General features: G+C 51.3%; 3 protein-coding genes across 5 annotated transcripts; 1 reads left to right on the top strand and 2 right to left on the bottom strand.

Moving 5' to 3' along the window:
• Positions 1–452: 452 nt before the first annotated feature.
• On the bottom strand, positions 453–1,212 carry NPB (neuropeptide B). Its single transcript, XM_039502355.1, has 2 exons — positions 913–1,212; positions 453–649 (listed from the first exon to the last, which is right to left on the bottom strand). Exons 1-2 carry the CDS (start codon positions 1,156–1,158, stop codon positions 521–523), a joined length of 375 nt encoding a protein of 124 aa, XP_039358289.1. The 5' UTR covers positions 1,159–1,212; the 3' UTR covers positions 453–520.
• Positions 1,213–4,488: 3,276 nt separating this feature from the next.
• Positions 4,489–6,666, bottom strand: ANAPC11 (anaphase promoting complex subunit 11). 3 transcript variants are annotated; one of them, XM_039502001.1, is made up of 3 exons: positions 6,578–6,666; positions 5,140–5,285; positions 4,489–5,056 (listed from the first exon to the last, which is right to left on the bottom strand). In XM_039502001.1, exons 2-3 carry the CDS (start codon positions 5,246–5,248, stop codon positions 4,911–4,913), a joined length of 255 nt encoding a protein of 84 aa, XP_039357935.1. In that variant the 5' UTR covers positions 5,249–5,285; positions 6,578–6,666; the 3' UTR covers positions 4,489–4,910. The 3 variants fall into 3 exon arrangements, with proteins under 3 accessions (XP_039357935.1, XP_039357936.1, XP_039357937.1); XM_039502002.1 differs by having other exon boundaries at positions 6,547–6,610; XM_039502003.1 differs by lacking the exon at positions 6,578–6,666 and adding an exon at positions 5,751–5,855.
• A 41-nt stretch (positions 6,667–6,707) lies between these two features.
• On the top strand, positions 6,708–14,967 carry ALYREF (Aly/REF export factor). The gene is made up of 6 exons (XM_039502000.1): positions 6,708–7,020; positions 7,409–7,540; positions 11,239–11,386; positions 11,489–11,552; positions 11,698–11,878; positions 14,677–14,967. The coding sequence occupies exons 1-6, from the start codon at positions 6,784–6,786 to the stop codon at positions 14,689–14,691; spliced, it is 777 nt and encodes a 258-aa protein (XP_039357934.1). The 5' UTR covers positions 6,708–6,783; the 3' UTR covers positions 14,692–14,967.
• The last annotated feature ends 2,768 nt before the right edge of the window (positions 14,968–17,735 follow it).

Raw genomic sequence — 17,735 nt, 5'->3', positions numbered from 1 at the left:
TCCAGTGGCACTGAAGGACCCACCGCCAAAGACCCGGAGTGAGCGAAGGACCCGCTGCCGAAGTGCCGCTGAAGACCTGAAGTGCCGCCAGGTAGGAAAAGGCGCCTCTAGCCAGGGAAAGGATTCTCACTGGGCGCGGGGCCCGATTTGGGGGAATTGGTGGACTAGGCCTAAAGCCAGCCCTGCATCTCCCTGGCTGGCCAGAGTGATTGGTCCCAGGCTGAGGGGTGGTGTTTGGGGCTGGGGCGATGCTCAGCCTGCCCTGGCTGGTGGGGTGGGGGGCAAGTTCCTAGCTGGGGCCCCTCCCTCCTAGCACAGCCCCTCAGGGATCCCCAAGGGGTGAGCAGGGGTGGAAGGCAGGTCCCTCCAGGGGGAAGCAGGTGTGCACAGAACCGTGGGGGCAGAGCGATCCTGGGGCTGGCATCTCCCCCCCCCCAGCAGGAGACAGAGGAGATGGTTTAAAGGTGCCTTTTATTGTCAGATGCAGATGATAGGGTGCTGCTCCCCCATGGTGGGGGGATTAGGTGCTGTTGCAGTCTGAGGGGTCCAGGGAGATGGTGACATCAGCCTTGCACTGGATGGTGCTGGGGGCTCCGGACAGCAGCTGGCAGTTGGGCAGCTCCAGGGCAAGGTCCTTCACACACAGAACCTGGAGGCGGAGAAGCGGGTGGTTACAGCCTACAAAGAACCGTCGGGGACCGGGACCGGCCCGCTACCCCCAGCCGCCCCAGCACCTGCTGCATCTTCAGCGGTGAGAGGGACCCGGTTTCCACCGGGCCAGGGGCTGCTGCTGGCCCCGCGGAGTGGGTCCTGCAGGTGCAGGCTGGGGGTGCTGCTGGCCCGGCCCCAGAGGAGCGCGGGGGGCGCTGAGCTGCCGGAGGCGGCAGAGACAGGTCCCGGCCCCCCACTCACCGTGCTCCGGAGCGCGTGGCCCGGCGGCTCGGGGGGCAGCGGCGCGGCGCGGCGCTCGGCGCTGTCTGTCCAGCTCTCGGCGCGGCGGACGTGGGGCGCGCGGCGGATCCCGGACAGGAGTCCCGAGGCTCTGCCCACCGAGTAGGCGCTGGGTCCGGCCGCCTGCTTGTACCACGCCTGGGCGGGCGGGCCGAGCAGCGCGGCCAGAGCGAGGCAGAGCAGGGCGCGGGTGCGGGCTCGCTGCATGGTGCCGGCGGGCTCCGACGACGGCTCCGACTACGGCGCTGCCATCCTCGGCCGCCCCTTATAGCGCCGGGCGGGCGGGGGAGGCGCCTGGCGCTGCGCGGGGCTCCACGGGGGCGGAGGCGGCGCCCGGGCGGGGCTCAGCGGGGCCGGCGGCCAGTCCGCGGGCGGGGCAGGGTCCCCGGGACCCGGCCGGTGTGTGGGGTGCCGCCTGCCCTGCACCCCCGGACTCGCCCGGGACCCCGCTCCGCTCGCCTTGGTACAAGCGGTGCGGGGCGCGAACGCGCTGGTGAGAAAAGCCTGCGCGCTGCCCGGGCTGGCTCCTGCCCCAGGTGCCGCCGGCGTGGCTGGAAACGGACAGTCCCGGCCCCGCACGCGGCAGCTCAGAGCCCCAGACCAGACCCCTTTGCTGAAATGCCCCCGGCGCCGGCACAGCCCCCGAGCCAGGTACGGGGTGTCCGGGCCCCCGGGCTGGAGGGGGTCGGTAAAGCCAGCCTAGCACCCGCGTCTCCCTGGGGATGCCCCGTCCCTGGGGCGGTGCCCCCCCTTTCATTTCTTTAGCTGGGCTGCCGCCGGCCAGGGGCGCTGGAACAATGTGTGTAGTGGGGGCGCTGAGACCCATTGAACCACACTGTAAACCCTGCGTCTAATGGAAACCACGTCAAGCCAGCACCCCCAGCACAAGCCCCGGGCCTCCCCCATCTTTCCCCAGCTGCCCCTGCACACGGAAGTAGCCCCCTTGCAGCAGGGGCGGCTCTAGACAGTTCGCGGCCCCAGGCATGGCGCGGGGGGGGGGGGGCGCTCTGCCGGTCGCTGGTCCCGCGGCTTCCAGCGGACCCTCCGCAGGCAGCCTCCCCGCCCCAAGCACTGGGGCCTGCAGCCGCCCCTGCCTTGCAGACCCGTCAGGGGTGGGCCCCTGCACTGGGGCTGCTTGTGGCAATGGTGCAAGCGGTTTCTGGCGCGTACTGAGCCCCCGCGTGCTCCCTGGTGCCCCGTTTGCACTAAGTGAAGGGCAGGCGAGGCGAACAGCCCGCGGGCTCTCCCTGCTAGGCACTGTTGGCTGGTTTCTGGTGCCCTCTGGCGGATCAGAGAGAGCCTGAGTGTGTGCACGCAGCTGGCCGCCTGAGCGAGTGCACAGCATTAAACTAGGGCAGGGGTGGGGAAATTGCATGTAGGGCTGGGGCAAAGGTGTGGGAGGGGTGCAGTGTGCCCGAAGGGGCTCAGGGCAAGGGGTTGGGGCACAGGAGGGGTGTATGGGGGGCTCAGGGCAGGGGTGCAGGAGGGGGTGTGGAGTGAAGCAGGGGGCTCAGGGCAGGGGGTTGGAGTGCATGAGGGTGCAGGGGGTGGCAGGGGGTGCAGGCTCCAGCCCGGTACTGCTTACCTGGAGTGGCTCTGGGGTGGCAGTGGCACAAAGGCAGGCTCTCTGCCTGCCCTAGCCCCACACCACTCCCGGAAGCGATTGGCACCACATCCCTGTGGCCCCTGCCCTCGCTTGCGGTTACCTCCCCTGAAGCTCCCATTGGCTGTGGTTCCCCATTCCTGGGGACACAGGGACATGGTGCTAGCTGCTTCTGGGAGTGGTGCAGGGCCTGCGGTGCCATGGGGGGTGGCATTCCTGTGGGGTGCAGTTTGCCCACCCTTGAACTAGGGGCTTGGAACTGAATAGGTGAGGAGATTTACAAGGTGCACTCTGGCTGACTCAGGTACCAGGCCAAAATGAGAAGCCACCCCATAGACTCTTGGTCCCACTAATTGATTCCCATTGTGTATTGTTCTCTCCTCCAGAACCCCACAAAGGGATCCTTGTTACATCTTGTGTCTTTGGTTCAACCATCCTTATAATAATAATAATAATAATAATAGGAGATATACCAATCTCCTAGAACTGGAAGGGACCTTGAAAGGTCATTGAGTCCAGCCCCCTGCCTTCACTAGCAGGACCAATTTTTGCCCCAGATCCCTAAGTGGCTTCCTCAAGGATTGAACTCTCAACCCTGGGTTTAGCAGGCCAATGCTCAAACCACTGAGCTATCCCTCTTGCCACCCCTGGCCAATGCTCAAACCACTGAGCTATCCCTCCCCCCCCGGCCAATGCTCAAACCCACTGAGCTATCCCTTCCCACCCTTAAGGAGACACTATACTCTCTGCCCCCACCCACTGCCCATTTAATAAAGGATCTCCTCATGTCACATTTCCAGGAGAAGTCCTTGTTCTAGGCTGATAAGCATCCATCACATGCCAGGTTCCACATGAAGAGGCTCCCACTATACATTCCACCTGGGGGTGGCCTACATGGCAGAGAAGACTGACAAACCGGGGAGGGATTTTGCCAAGGATGAAACATCTACCACAGTTGGTTTGTAGGACGTGAGCAATGTGCCAGGCTAGTGCAAGGACAGCCAGAATGGCTAAGTTAAAGCCACGGATCACATTCTGCCACCTTGCTGCACACCTAGGGAAAGTCTTTGTTGATGGCATGGCAACAACCTTTCTCTGCTGTTTGTGGTGTGCTTGTGGGTATCTGACCAGCTCTGGAGACTCCCCCCGTAGCTCAAAAGCAAAAAGCATGAAGAGAAATTAATCACAGCCATGAGTTTATTGAAACCAGTCCAGGGATTGGCACATTACAGCTGGGAACTGATTTATACTGTTGGCAAGGGGTCTAGTCCCAAAGCAACTTGGGTTAAAAGAATTTACATGATTCTGCTACAGAACTGCACACCTGACCTGTGGCCATATCTCTGGTTGTGGTGGGAGGCAGGCCCCTTATCCTACTGGCGACACAACAGCCTTCATTTCTCTACTGCTGTATTTGCAGGTATCAGTTCAGGGCCCAGCCTGCCTGTGGTGCATGGGGAAATGGTTGCCAAAGGCATTAGGAGCAGTGAGCCTGGATAGAGAGCTGCATATGGCCCTAAGAATCCCATTTCAACCAAAGAAAGCTTTGAGATGACGTGACTCTCTCTCACCAGTAACGTACAGAATACCCACATCACTGGACAGTGGTGATTTCTCAGGGAATAGAGGGAGGCAGGGTCAGGACAGGCCTGAGAGGTCTCTTCATAGTAGAAGGATGGGAAGGTCCCCATGCTGCAAGAGCTGGGAGAGGTTTTGTTTAAACAGGAAGGTCCCTTTTAGTTAAGGAAGAGCTGCCATAAGAAGCCAGCTTTTCAAAGGTTCTGAGCTCCTACCTTTGGGTGGAGTTGCAAAAGATAAGCACCTCTTTAAAAAATCAGGTCCAGGGTGTTTTAAAGAAGGCACCCAACCCACAGACCCATGTCTGCATGGCAAAAGGAGCCATTATCATAAAAGAGACAACATGAGATGTACCCAGGCCAACCCCTGGCTTTTTACTGAGGCCCACATGTGCTGTGTAGAACTTAAGGGCACAGAGAAAGTTGAAATACTGCCTGTGCCCAGTATGAATCAATTAATAATGCTGAAAACTTTGACAGCATGTGGAACCAGAATCATGGTGGGAAAGGTTAACATGCATCATACAGATGGTTAACATGCATCACCAGTCATGTCTCCACTGCTCCATCTGCCCCAGGCTTCCTTTTTGCCTATGATGAGTCAATTATTTGGGGGCAAGAATTATCTGCTAAAATTCTCTATAAGGGCCAGGTATGTATATGATGCTGTATAAATAATTCGCTGTTCCAGGGTGTGAACAGAGGGGCTGAATCCCTACAAAACACTTTAACAATAGTCCATTAAATCCAAGTAGATCTGCTGGCTGCGGGGGGCTCTGTCACTCCTTGAATTTCCACTCTTGCCGGCACATAGGACAGTGCTGCTGGACTTGCTGTGAATTCAGCCACTTGAGAATGCAGTGCATGTGGAAGCAGTGGGAACACTGGCCCCACACCAGAGGGCAGTCATCTCCAGGCACCTTACCTACAAAGGGACAAAATTTATGAGGAGAGAAGGGAGCACCTAGGCTGAAATACTGCAGGGGGCAAGGGGCCGGGGTTACTCACAGTCTGGGCAGCAGCCATTAAAGGCCATCCGGCAGATGCCACAGTTCTCATCATTGGCCACCCAGAGCCAAGAGGCTACACCATTCCAGCTCTTTATCTTCACCTTCATCCTGGCCGGGCTGTGTGCGTCAGAGTCAAGTCAGCACCTGGCAGGAGAAGCAGTTGCTCAGACTGAGTTTAATTTCTAACCCTTTGGTTTCCCAGCTGAAACAGCTCATCTCCCCTGGGACAATGCAGCCTCCTTTGGCTACCAGCATTGCTTCCTCCCCATGGCAGTTCAAAGTGGGATGTGGATGAGCTGTTCCCTCCCCCACAGCTCAGTGGTTACTAGTGAACCACTATCCTTGGGAGCCTCTCATCCCAGATCCTCTATCCTAGTTCACAAACACCCATTTAGTGACCTTGCCCCATCACTGGGCATATCAGGGTCAGCACCCTCCACTTTACAGATGAGGAAACTGAGTAACAGTGAGAGGAAGGGATTTGGTCAAGGTCGCCCAATTGGTCTGACTGCCAGTTCCATGGCAGGAGAAGTAGGTGCCTAAGAGGCCTGAGCTCCCTGCCCTTATGCTCCAGGCTTCCTCACTGCACTGCTGGGAGGACATGGGCACCTTAGTGTTTCTATGGGACAGAATGAAAATTGATCTCTGCAGCTCCTATTAGCATGTCACGTGATTGCTTCTTGCCAGGACCAGGGCTGAGGGGGGAAGGCCTCCCCACACCCCCAGGGAAAGGTGCTGACACGCGCCTAACAGGGGGTCCGCAGCCCCCAGAGCTCAGCACGACCTGGAACCACTGCAAGCCGAGGCGAGCCTGACACCCGGCCCCGGGAGCGCCCTCCCCCTCGGGATCTCTCCGGCCCTGCCCCCCGCGGGACCCTCCCCCTCGGGATCTCTCCGGCTCTGCCCCCCGCGGGACCCTCCCCCTCGGGATCTCTCCGGCCCTGCCCCCCGCGGGACCCTCCCCCTCGGGATCTCTCCGGCTCCGCCCCTCGCGGGACCCTCCCCCTCGGGATCTCTCCGGCCCCGCCCCCCGCGGGACCCCTCCCCCTCGGGATCTCTCCGGCTCCGGCCCCCGGGGGACCCTCCCCCTCGGGATCTCTCCGGCTCCGCCCCCTGGGGGGACCCTCCCCCTCGGGATCTCTCCGGCTCCACCCCCCGCGGGACCCCTCCCCCTCGGGATCTCTCCGCCCGCTCCCCCCGGGGGACCCCTCCCCCTCGGGATCTCTCCGGCTCCGCCCCCCGCGGGACCCTCCCCCTCGGGATCTCTCCGGCCCCGCCCCCCGCGGGACCCACCCCCACGGGAACTCTCCCGCCCCGCCCCCAGGGGGGACCCGCCCCCTCCGGATCGCACCGCCCCCGCCCCCGCCCCCGGGGGCCCCTTGCCCCAGGACCCCGGCAGCCCCACCCCCGAGACGACACAACGGACTGCAGCTCACACGGTCGGGCCGGCGGGAATCTCAATGGCCGCGTGCCGGAAGTCCCGCCCCCGGCAAGACGCGCGCACCCCCACCCCCCGGCCCGGGCTCTATAAAGCAGGGCGTACGGCACCTGCGCCCTCATTTGACGCCCTGGCCCGCCCCTTCCGGTTCCGGCGTCGGCGCAGCGCGGCCGGAAGTGCAGGCCCCGGAGCGGAGCCGCCATCATGGCCGACAAGATGGACATGTCCCTGGACGATATCATCAAGCTGAACCGCAGCCAGCGGGGGGCCGGTCGCGCCGGGGGCGGCCGCGGAGGCCGGGGTCGAGGAGGCGCCGCCCGCGGAGGGGGGCCCGGCCGGGGCAGTGTTGGAGCCGGGCGCGCAGGAGGCGGCGGCCCGCTGCGGAACAGGCCGGTCATGGCCCGAGGCGGTGGCAGGAACCGGCCCGCGCCCTACAGCCGGGTACGGAGCGAGGCGGGTGGGGGCGGCCGGGCGAGGCTCCGTAGCCGGGGGCGGGGCGCCGAGTGTGGACCGAGAGGCTGGGCCGCAGGAGCCGCAAACTGAATGATGGGAGCAGCAGCCGCGAGGGGGCTGGGGCTTGATCCTGGGGGCAGAGGGGGGCAGCTGGCTTGGAGCCGGCCGCGGCAGGAAGGAGGCGGGCCCGGCCGGAGGCCCTTTGTTCCCTCCCAGCAGCAGGCAGTCGTCTCATGGTTAGCAATGAGGTGGGGCGAGCGGGCTGAGGGTCCTTCCCGCAGCGGAGCCAGAGGAGAGCCGAGGAGGAGCCCTGTGGGGTGGCGGGATCCCGGGCAGGGGGCTTGGACAGAGGTGGTTAATGTTTGTTCTGTTTCAGCCAAAGCAACTCCCCGAAAAATGGCAGCATGACCTGTTCGACAGCGGCTTTGGGGCTGGGGCTGGCGTGGAAACCGGGGGGAAGCTCCTGGTTTCTAATCTGGACTTTGGTGTGTCGGATGCAGATATCCAGGTAAGAAAGCCAAACATTTTGGATTAATGTTGCATTTTCTGAGGTCTGTGGGCCCTTCCTCATGGAATGACATAGTAATCTCTAAGGCAGTTAACTGTGGACTATTGTTATTGTTGCAGTCACCACTTCTAACTGTTTTAGTACTGTCTGATGTGACTGGAGTGCAAAAAAAATGTGTTTTGTTCCTCTCTAGTTCGTTTAATGTATGCTAGATGACTGAGCAAAGATGCCTGTGTGGGAAGGCTATGATGTTTGGGTCTGAAAATTTAATGTAACTTGCCCAAAGTCTGAGACATGCAGATACCAGTAAATGCATTAGTAGAATGCTTTACAAGGTTGCATTTTTATTCTCTCCTGTCTGTAACAGAGAGAGATCTTTCTCTCTCCCCACCCCCACCCCTGCTTTTCTCCTAGTTCTGAACTCATATGCTGCTAGACAAAGCGTACTGGCTTGTTGGGGAGTCCCGAATCAACTGAGGTGGGAACATGCTTTTGGGGGAAGGGATATAACAAAAAGCATATGACTTAAGCACTGTTTTACTATAGCATCTGTAACTCCCATGATATTGTAAAGGAGCCAAGATCTCTCAGCTGAAATGTGGCAGCCCCTGTGTTTGTCATTTGCTCTACCTATCTTCCTTAAGGCATATGGAAAGACTCTTAAGGCTAGTCTTCACTGACCATTGAAAAATACATTCTCAGTATTTTGGGTTAGCCTAATACGACTAAAATGCAGGCTCACCGGTTTGAAGGCTAGCTTCCCCCTAGTTATCTAGGCCCAGATTCTCGAATGTACTTAGGCCACTAAATTTCATTGACTTCAGTGGAAATTAGGAGCGGAAATAGCTTTGAGGATCTGGGCCCTAGTTGTTAAAGTGACATCAGATATGCTAACCCAGATTTTAGGAGCATTAAGAGTTTTTTTCAAACATGATAAACAAGTTAGAAGGCTTGAGGTTGGCAGGCCCTGATGAAATATATCCTCGAATATGTGAGGAACTGGCAGAAGAGATCTCTGAGCCATTAGTGATTATCTCTGAGAACTCGGGGAGGATGGGAGACATCCCAGAGGACTGGAAAAAGGCAAATGCAGGCCCTAGCTATAAAAAGGGGCATAAGGACAATCCAGGGAATTATAGACCAGTCAGCTTAATTTGGGAACCCAGAAAGACAATGGAGTAACAGGCAACATGGGTTTGTCAACAAATCATGTCAAACCAACTTAATTTCCTTTGACAGAGTAACAAGCCTTGTGGATAGGGCTGAAGCAGTAGGTGTGAGATATATCAACTTTTTAGTAAGACTTTTGATACTGTCTCATGTGACCTTGTCATAAGCAAACAAGGGAAACATAGCTTAGATTAACCTACTATAAGGTGGGTGCACAATTGGTTGGTAAACCATACTCAGAGTAGTTAGCAATGGTTCACAGTCAAGCTGGAAGAGCATTGAGTGGGGTCCTGCAAGGATCCATCATGGATCTGGTTCTAGTCAATAACTTCATAAATGAATTGGATGATGGCATAGAGTACTCTTATAAAGTTTGCGGATGATACCAGGCTGGGAGGGGTTACAAGTGCTTTGGAGGACAGGATTAGAATACAAAATGATCTTGAGAAACTGGAGAAATGCTCTGAAATAAATAGGATGAAATTCAACAAGGACAAATGCAAAATACTACACTTAGGAATGAATAATCAGTTGCACGCATACAAAATGGGAAATGGCTGCATAGGAAGGAGTACTACAGAAAAAGATCTGGGAGTTATAATGGATCACAAACTAAATATGAGTCAACAGTGTAATACTGTTGCAAAACAAAAAAAAAAACCCATCACTTGAGTATGTGGTAGGAGTGTTGTAAGCAAGACATGAGCCAGTTCTTCCACGCAACACTGATAAGGCCTCAACTGGAGTACTGTGTCCACTTCTGGGCACCACACTTTGGGAAAGATGTTCTTCTCTGGACTTTCTCCAGTTTGTTCACAACAAAAATAATTAAAGGTCTAGAAAACATGACCTAGGAGGAAAGATTGAAAAAACAATTTGGATAAGAGAAGACACGGGAGCAGGGCATGATAAACGTTCAAGTATGTAAAAAGGTTGTTATAAAGAGGAGGGTGATAAATTGTTCTGCTTATCCCCAGAGGACAGGACAACAAGTAATGGGCTTAAATTGCAGCAAAGAAGATTTAGGTTAGACATTGGGAAAAAATTCATAACTATAAGGGAAGTTAAGCACTGGAACAAGCAATAGAGCAAGCAGTTTTCGAGTGATCCGACCCCTGTCGCTCACTCCCAGCTTCTGGCAGTCAGAGGCTAGGGACACCCAGAGTATGGGCTCGCATCCCTGAGCATCTTGGCTAATAGCCATTGACGGACCTCTGCTCCATGAACTTACCAGGGTTGTGGTGTGTGGTTTTTTGTTTTTAAGACTATTATAGTTTTGGCCTTCGCAGCATCCCCAACAATGAGTTCCACAGGTTGACTGCGCTTTGTGTGAATAAGAACTTTGTTTTGTTTGTTTTTAAACCTGTTGTCTATTAATTTCAGTGGGTGACCTCTGGTTCTTATGTTATGTGAAGGAGTAAATAACACTTCTTTATTTACGTTCTCCACACCAGTCATGATTTTATAGACCTCAATCGTATCCCTCCTCAGTCTTCTCTTACAGAAGCTGTTCCATACCCCTAATCATTTTTGTTGCCCTTCTCTATACCTTTTCAAATTCCAATATATCTATTTTGAGATGGGGTGACCAGATCTGCTTGCAGTATTCAAGGAGTGGGTGTACCATGACTTTATACAGAGGCATTATGATATTATCTATCCCTTTCCTAATGGTTCCTAACATTCTCATAGCTTTTTTTGACTGCCACTGCACATTCAGTGGATGTTTTCAGAGAATTGTCTACAATGAATCCAAGATCTCTTTCTTGAGTAGTAAGAGCTAATTTAGACCCCATCATTTTGAATGTGTAGTTGGGATTGTTTTCCAATGCTCGTTACTTTGCATTTATCAAAATTGAATTCCCTCTGCCATTTTGTTGCCCAGTCACCCAGTTTTGAGAGATCTCTTGGTAACTCTTCGCAGTCGGACTTAACTATCTTGAGTAATTTTGTATTGTCTTCAGATTTTGCCATCTCACTGTTTACCCCTTTTTCCAAATCATTTCTGAATACGTTGAACAGCACTGGTCCCAGTACAGATCCCTGGGTGACACTGCTATTTCTCTCTCTTCATTCTGAAAACTGACCATTTATTTCTACCCTTGGTTTCTATCTTTTAACCAGTTACTGATGCATGAGGACTTTCCCTCTTATCCCATGACTGCTTACTCTGCTTAAGAGCCTTTGCTGAAGGACCTTGTCAAAGACTTTCTGAAAGTCTTAAGTAGACTGTATCCACTGGATCACCCTTGTCCACATGTATGTTAACCCCCTCAAAGAATTTACCTTCAGTCCAGGGCCATTAAGTTTTCTTCTGGAGCGACTTCATGTATGACTTTGAGTTCCCTCTTTCATAGATGTTTTTTCCTGGGCTGCTCATGTTTACAGTTTTGACAGCTGTAAACCTCTGAGAGATGCAGCTTGTTTTAGAGAAGCTGCCAACCCGTGTTCTTTCTTGCCTGGTGATGCTGTAAGATGTTCTGGTGGCAGTTTGGTTAGTGTTAACAGCGCCCCTCTCTGTTGCACAGGAGCTTTTTGCAGAGTTTGGGACTTTGAAGAAGGCAGCGGTGCATTATGATCGGTCTGGACGCAGTTTAGGGACAGCAGATGTGCATTTTGAAAGAAAGGCAGATGCACTGAAAGCTATGAAGCAGTACAATGGAGTCCCCCTGGATGGTGAGTCTGTTTGGCTGTTTTCACAGGACGTTTTACTCGTTGGGTGGAGGACTCTAGATACAAGTGGCATGTGTATACAGATTAATTATTACTTTCTTCTAGGGCGCCCTATGAACATTCAGCTGGTTACATCACAGATAGACACACAGCGGAGACCAGCACAGAGGTGAGAAGCTTTTGTTTGATATGGGCTTATGAAATTGGCCTGTTGCACCTGATTAGCCTGGGCACTGAATTTGCATTTCTTTGTGGCTGTTGGGGTTGACCAGACTGTACTGTGCCTGTAATACAGCTCTTTCTCTGCTTCACAGTGTAAACAGAGGAGGCATGACCAGAAACCGTGGTGGTTCAGGAGGATTTGGTGGTGGAGGTGGCAACAGGCGAGGTAACCGTGGTGGGAACCGAGGGAGAGGCAGAGGGGCTGGAAGAAGTTCCAAACAGCAGCTCTCTGCAGAAGAACTAGATGCACAGTTGGATGCTTATAATGCCAGGGTAAGTGTGGGTGCTCAATCAGTCCTTATCTGGAAATGGAAGGGTTAGCTCTCAATGGCTGCACAGAAAAGAGTGGAGTATTTATCATAACACAGAACCAAAAAAGCCTCCTTGAGGCTAAGCAGTTCTTGTAGTTAACTTCATTCCCCCAAATGCTCCACCAGCTGCTCTTTCTTATGATTGAGAAACAGCCATCTCTGGGGTGGGGACATTCTGCAACATCCAGGACCAGTTTTTCAAACAGGCTAGGTGTCCACTTGTGCTAGACTCTCACATGTAATTGCACACTGCATTTTGCACATCCTGGGAACACATGAATGAACGCAAAACTGCACATCTAACTTGCTTTAAATATGTATTTAACATCTTATGGGTGAGTGAAGGGCTGGGAAAACTAACAAGCCTGAGTTGGTGTTGCTCTTGTGATGAGGGGTGATGGGGAATGGTTGTATTTATAGGTGGTACCTCCATTGCCCTGTACACCAGTAATAAAGAATCAGTAATAGAAACAGAGAGGCAAACCAACCAGACTAGTCTGAGACTGCTAGGGAAAGTGGGAGCAGGATATGGCTGTTGTCAAGGGAGGAAGCAGGACCCATGTATAAACCATCTGATGTAATTAATAAATCCAAAGGCTGCATAGCTTAAATTTGCTAAAGAGCAGGTGATGAAGTGTGTTGGGGGGGATTCCCATTGGCTGAGCCATATGAAATACCTCCTGGCCTAAGGCAGTTGGGTGACAAACTTACTGTACCATTGACCATCTAAAAAACCAGTCATGGATAACTGGGGTGTACCTGAAGATTGAAGGGAGCAGGTTTGGCCGTTTAGCAGAATCAGAAAGTATTCCTGTCAGCTACTGTCAGTAAGATTCACTCACCACTGGTAAAATAATGGAAGAAATGTGATTAGAAAATCACTCAGTATCTAGAAGATGAAGCAGCAATAAGCAGTATTGTGGGCTTATAAAGGGCAAATCTCGATAGACAAACCTGATTGCTTTCTCTGATAGAACTACAAAAATAGCATTGGGGGAAATGCAGTAGGCATGGTCTCATGGGATTTTAATAAAGAATTGAAAAAACTCATAAATCTCAGTTGGAAAACTTGGCTTGGAAACTGGCTCAAACCAAAACACAGGATCACAAGCAATGGAGTAGGTAGTTGAGAGGGCATTTCTGGTGATTGATCCAGGTTGGGACCAGTGTTGCTGAAACTCTCCCGGTGATACTGAAATAAGACAATGAGGGAAAATGATACAAAGGGACCTAGAGATTAGAATCATGGCTGCAAGAGACTGAATGGTGGATGGGCAGGAGTCTGACAACATGACCAGTACCATTTTGGGCTTGCCTATGCAAAACTGTCAGGTTAAAGGCCAGGTTTATGCTCCAAAGCAGCAGTTTTCAACCTATATACCATTGTGGGCCACATATGCATCTCTGTGTTATGTGGGCCACATTCACACAATATATATACACTATTGGTATGGCCCTGAGGATGTCCCATGGGCCACAATTGTGTGCTGATTGACCCACAAGCAGCCCACATGTTGAGAACCACTGCGCCAAAGTTGTCAGTCAGGTATGATGATGTGTGATCCCGACAGTTATACCAGCAGCACTTTTGCCAACATGGCTTATTTTGCTCAGGGGCAAGAATCAGCTAAATCATCAAAAGTGCCATTTTGCCAATGTAAGCTGCAGCCTAGTAGGCGCATATTGCCAGTACAGAACAGACCTGGCCAAGTGGGGAGGTGATAGGTGGGATCCAGTGTGTCCCATAGAATATCCTGAATGGAATGAATTTGTTTCAGCATTGTGCTTTAGAATCTGAATTATTTTACAGAAATAATTATTTCTCGTCCTGGTTGCAAAGAGAATATTAAATTGTGAACTGAATGCTCATTGATGCAGTGTTGTCTACTTGAGTCTGCAGATGGTCTGAAAAAATAACATTGAGAGGCATGAGCTGTCCTAGTCATCTCATCAAACTATCTGTGAACCCTAACCACAGTTTAAATGTCAACTTTGTACTGCTGATCACTGCAGCAAAAACATGTGCCTATCATATGCTGATCTCACAGTTCCTCTCAGGCATCCTCGGATGTTAAGAGTTCCACCTGAACCTTACCCAGCTGCCAAAACAATATTCTCCTTGCAATTTCAGTAGGCTGTTATGTAAGGTCACTACAAAAATCTGCAGCACATTGAAAACTGGTAACATTAACATGAATTTAATATTAACATACAGCACAGGACCTACCATATTGACTATTCATTTTTCATAATTTAAGAAGATGCGACATTTGAGAGTATATCCCACAGCTTACCAATTTAAACTATAAGGAATAGGATGAAATTAGAGGTGATTGGGGAGAAGGAGAGACTTAAGCAGAATAACAGGAAAAAAAAATTGAGTGAGACATACTAAGCTGTAGAAAATATACAGTGGAGAGCAACTATGTATGTGCAGGAAAACAAAGGTCTGTAATAGAAATGGACACAGATTTAATATAATTAATTTTAAAATGTACCATGTTAAACTGGTACAAAGCTAATGCATTTAAACCAGTTTGACCCTTTCTTATCTAGTAGCTTGCTATGTTCCACTGGCTTAACAAGAGAGTATTAAATCGATCTAGTTAAAATGGTGCACTTTTCTAGTGTAGAAACGCCTAACTCCATCTGATAGACCTATATTTTAACAGTAAAGTTTCCTTGAGACCCACTGGAAAGCTTTTTCTTCCTGTTCTGTCTTGCAGCACTGTCAATAACAGAGCTTCTCTCTTCTTCTAGATGGACACCAGTTAAAACAGTGAGCACATCCCCTGCATGGAAAGGACTCCAGACATCTCATTCCATGCTCTCCGGAGGGAGGGGTGTATGACTGTGGCCACTAATATCAAGGATGGAATTTGTTTTACTTTATGTTTTGGAATAGGTTTTAAACTCATGTAAAGGTTTTTTTTTAATTCTGAAACAGATCTGTTTTGTACCGAGTTATTTTTGGGATAAATTTTACTGGTTGCCTGTTGGGCTGAGGTGGTTTTTTCACCTTTGCTGTAATAAAATAGAAATGTGTCTAGAGCTGTAAATGTCTGCTTCGTGTTGCAGCTGGAGTCAAGGGATGGAGCCTGGCCTGGGGCTGCAGGAATGTGAATGTGGTGGGTAAGGGTCAGGGGAATTGGTATGCAGGCCCATTTCTAAATGTTGGTATCAAGTCACTCTCCTCTGAGGAAGGGAGGTTGCTGTTCTGCCTCAGATCTTCGCAGTCCCCACAGTGTGAGTGGTGGCCTGTAAACTGTGTACACCAACTTCCCTGTGCTGAGTACATCTTCTGGGTAGCTGCACAATCAAATAGTGCTCTATTTACACATCTGCCTGAAAAGAAATGAAGAGTCACTCCAGTGTAACAAGTTAATAAAAGGTGCACAAACCTCCTTGCTGGTCTCTGGGAGGAGGTGAAATTCTTGTTGAAGTTGTTTTGTATTTAACACTTGGTTCCAAAGTTCAGTGCTTGTCCCACCTCTTCAGTATTTTTACTGTAAACAGTTGCTGTGCAAATTCAGTGACTCCAAAATGCCAAGTAAAGATTTAGTCTTTCAACTATCAATTCCCTATTGAATTATTTCTATAAATGGCTTTGGTGTCTGATTAACAAACTTCTAGCAAAATCTACTGGTAGCTGGGCCTGGGAAAGAGCTACTTTCAAGTTCTTTTGGGAGATGCAGTGAAGGAAACCTCAGCTTGTATGTGTCTAAAAGCAAACCTGGCTGATAAGGTACAGGACACCTTCTACCTTCCCAGTACTGTTCATATTGGAGAATGCTAAACCTAGAAATCAGAAGAAAGCAAATCATACACATGGCCCTTGTGCCAATGCAACCATGAGCACTTCGTTTGGACTTAAATCTTCATGCCTCTAGGCCCAACATGTGATCATTAAGTGACAAACTATGAGGCCTTTTCTAGACTTGCAAGGTTAGAGATGAGAACTTCTGCATCATTGGGGGGAAGTCAGGTATGGGAAGTGGTATCACTATTGTTCATGTACTCCACAGCTAAAATAAGCAATGAGAGTTAAGTACAGGTTTCAGAGTATCAGCCGTATTAGTCTGTATCCGCAAAAAGAACAAGAGTACTTGTGGCACCTTAGAGACTGACATTTATTTGAGCATAAGCTTTCGTGGGCTACAGCCCACTTCATCGGATATATCTTCCTACTGTATTTTCCACTGCATGCATCTAAGGTGCCACAAGTACTCCTGTTTTTTTGAGTTAAGTAGACAGTTTTCAGCATGGACAAGTTGAGTGTGTGCCCTAGGCATGAGATTGAGATCCCCACCCCAAATGACATTTTTTTTAAAGACAGCTCAATCTATGTTACAGATACAGCACTGAGCTAAGAGGTGAAAACATTATCTAAAAGTTGTATCTGTACTGAGACATAGGCACCCAGGTTTGCCAAGCCTGCCTCTGAGCATCCACACTGCAGAATTGCATGACTCATACCTGTGCAGCTGCATCTATACTGGTGCCTCAGTTACCTGGATTTGGCACTAGGATTTCTGCAAATGTATTCCTAGAGTGGGTCAACGGACACTAAGTACCCTAGAATTGTTTTGCAATGTATTGTTGGAAAACTTGGACCTGTATTTTGGGCCTCTGTGCACAAGTGTTCTTAGCCTACCACCATACTTAATGGAGGCACTTCCAGCTCTGCATGCTCTTCAGTTGTTTGTTCCAGCTAGTGCTAAGGGATGTATGCAGCACAGATAGATGAGCTGTTCCTGATTGTGGCTGTGCTGTTAGTGCAGCAGGATGTAGGTAGAGGCTATGGGACACAAAGGATGGCATTTTATCAGGGGTTGCTGAGCTGTGGAAAGTAGTGGTGCATCTTGGAGAGGTCATGCATATTGGATGACAGAGTGCAGACAGCTGATGCTTGATCTTTGTGGATTCCCCAAATACGCAGCATGCTGCAGGACAACTAGCACAGTGAGGTAGGATATCATCATGGAGACCTGATATGAGCAACAGTGACTCTAGATTAACTTCCACATGAGGAAGATCTTCATGGAGCTGGGTACCTATATCTCCACCCAGGTAAGCAAGCCTAGGTTCAAAACACATAAGACCAGCTATAAGGGTTGTGTAAGGACAGTAGGGAAGCAGGGCTAAAACCTGGGTAAGAGCTTGGGTGAGCCTGCATTTAAGACACCCTGAGACAAGGATGGGGAAGTGGGAACTGGCCAGGCTCACTGCATGGGACAGACACTCCCTCAGACAAAGGGAGCTGAAAAGGGGTAGACTCAGTGCATCTGCACAGGCATATAATGCTGGCAAAGGGGGAACATCCCACCAAGCTGAGCCTCCTGAGATTTCCAGCAGGGGACAAAGGTATTTGGGAGCTTCCCTATGCCTGAAGAGCACAGGGGAATACTGACCCCTGCTTCCCCCTCAGAAAAGAGGCTTTGGGATCCCCTTGCACCCTCTCAAGGGGACTATGGAAATTCACTGTGTACTAATCCCCACTGTGAGCAGGGGCTACTCTCTCCCCCCTAGATGGAACATAGATGTGCTCCTCACAGGCCCTTAGCTACCAACTTCCCTTCAACTATACTGGGGCAATGGGGAGGTTGGGAGCAGGGTAAGCTGCCTCTCAGCTGTGCCCCCTCACTGACCCTTTCTAAAACAGCAGGGGAAAAAAATCAACAAAATATTAAAAGGGAATTTTAACTCATTTCCTTCCAGAAGGTGAAAGGCAGCCAGGGCCACCCAGAGGATTCAGGGGGCCTGGGGCAAAGCGGGGGAGCTGCGGTGCTTGTACTCACCCAGTGGCGGTCCGGGTCTTC

This window comes from Mauremys reevesii, linkage group 15, assembly GCF_016161935.1.
Source record: "Mauremys reevesii isolate NIE-2019 linkage group 15, ASM1616193v1, whole genome shotgun sequence".
Taxonomy (NCBI): domain Eukaryota; kingdom Metazoa; phylum Chordata; order Testudines; family Geoemydidae; genus Mauremys; species Mauremys reevesii.
The sequence above is the reverse complement of the archived record's forward strand: the minus strand, read 5'-3'. Positions and strand labels throughout refer to the sequence as shown.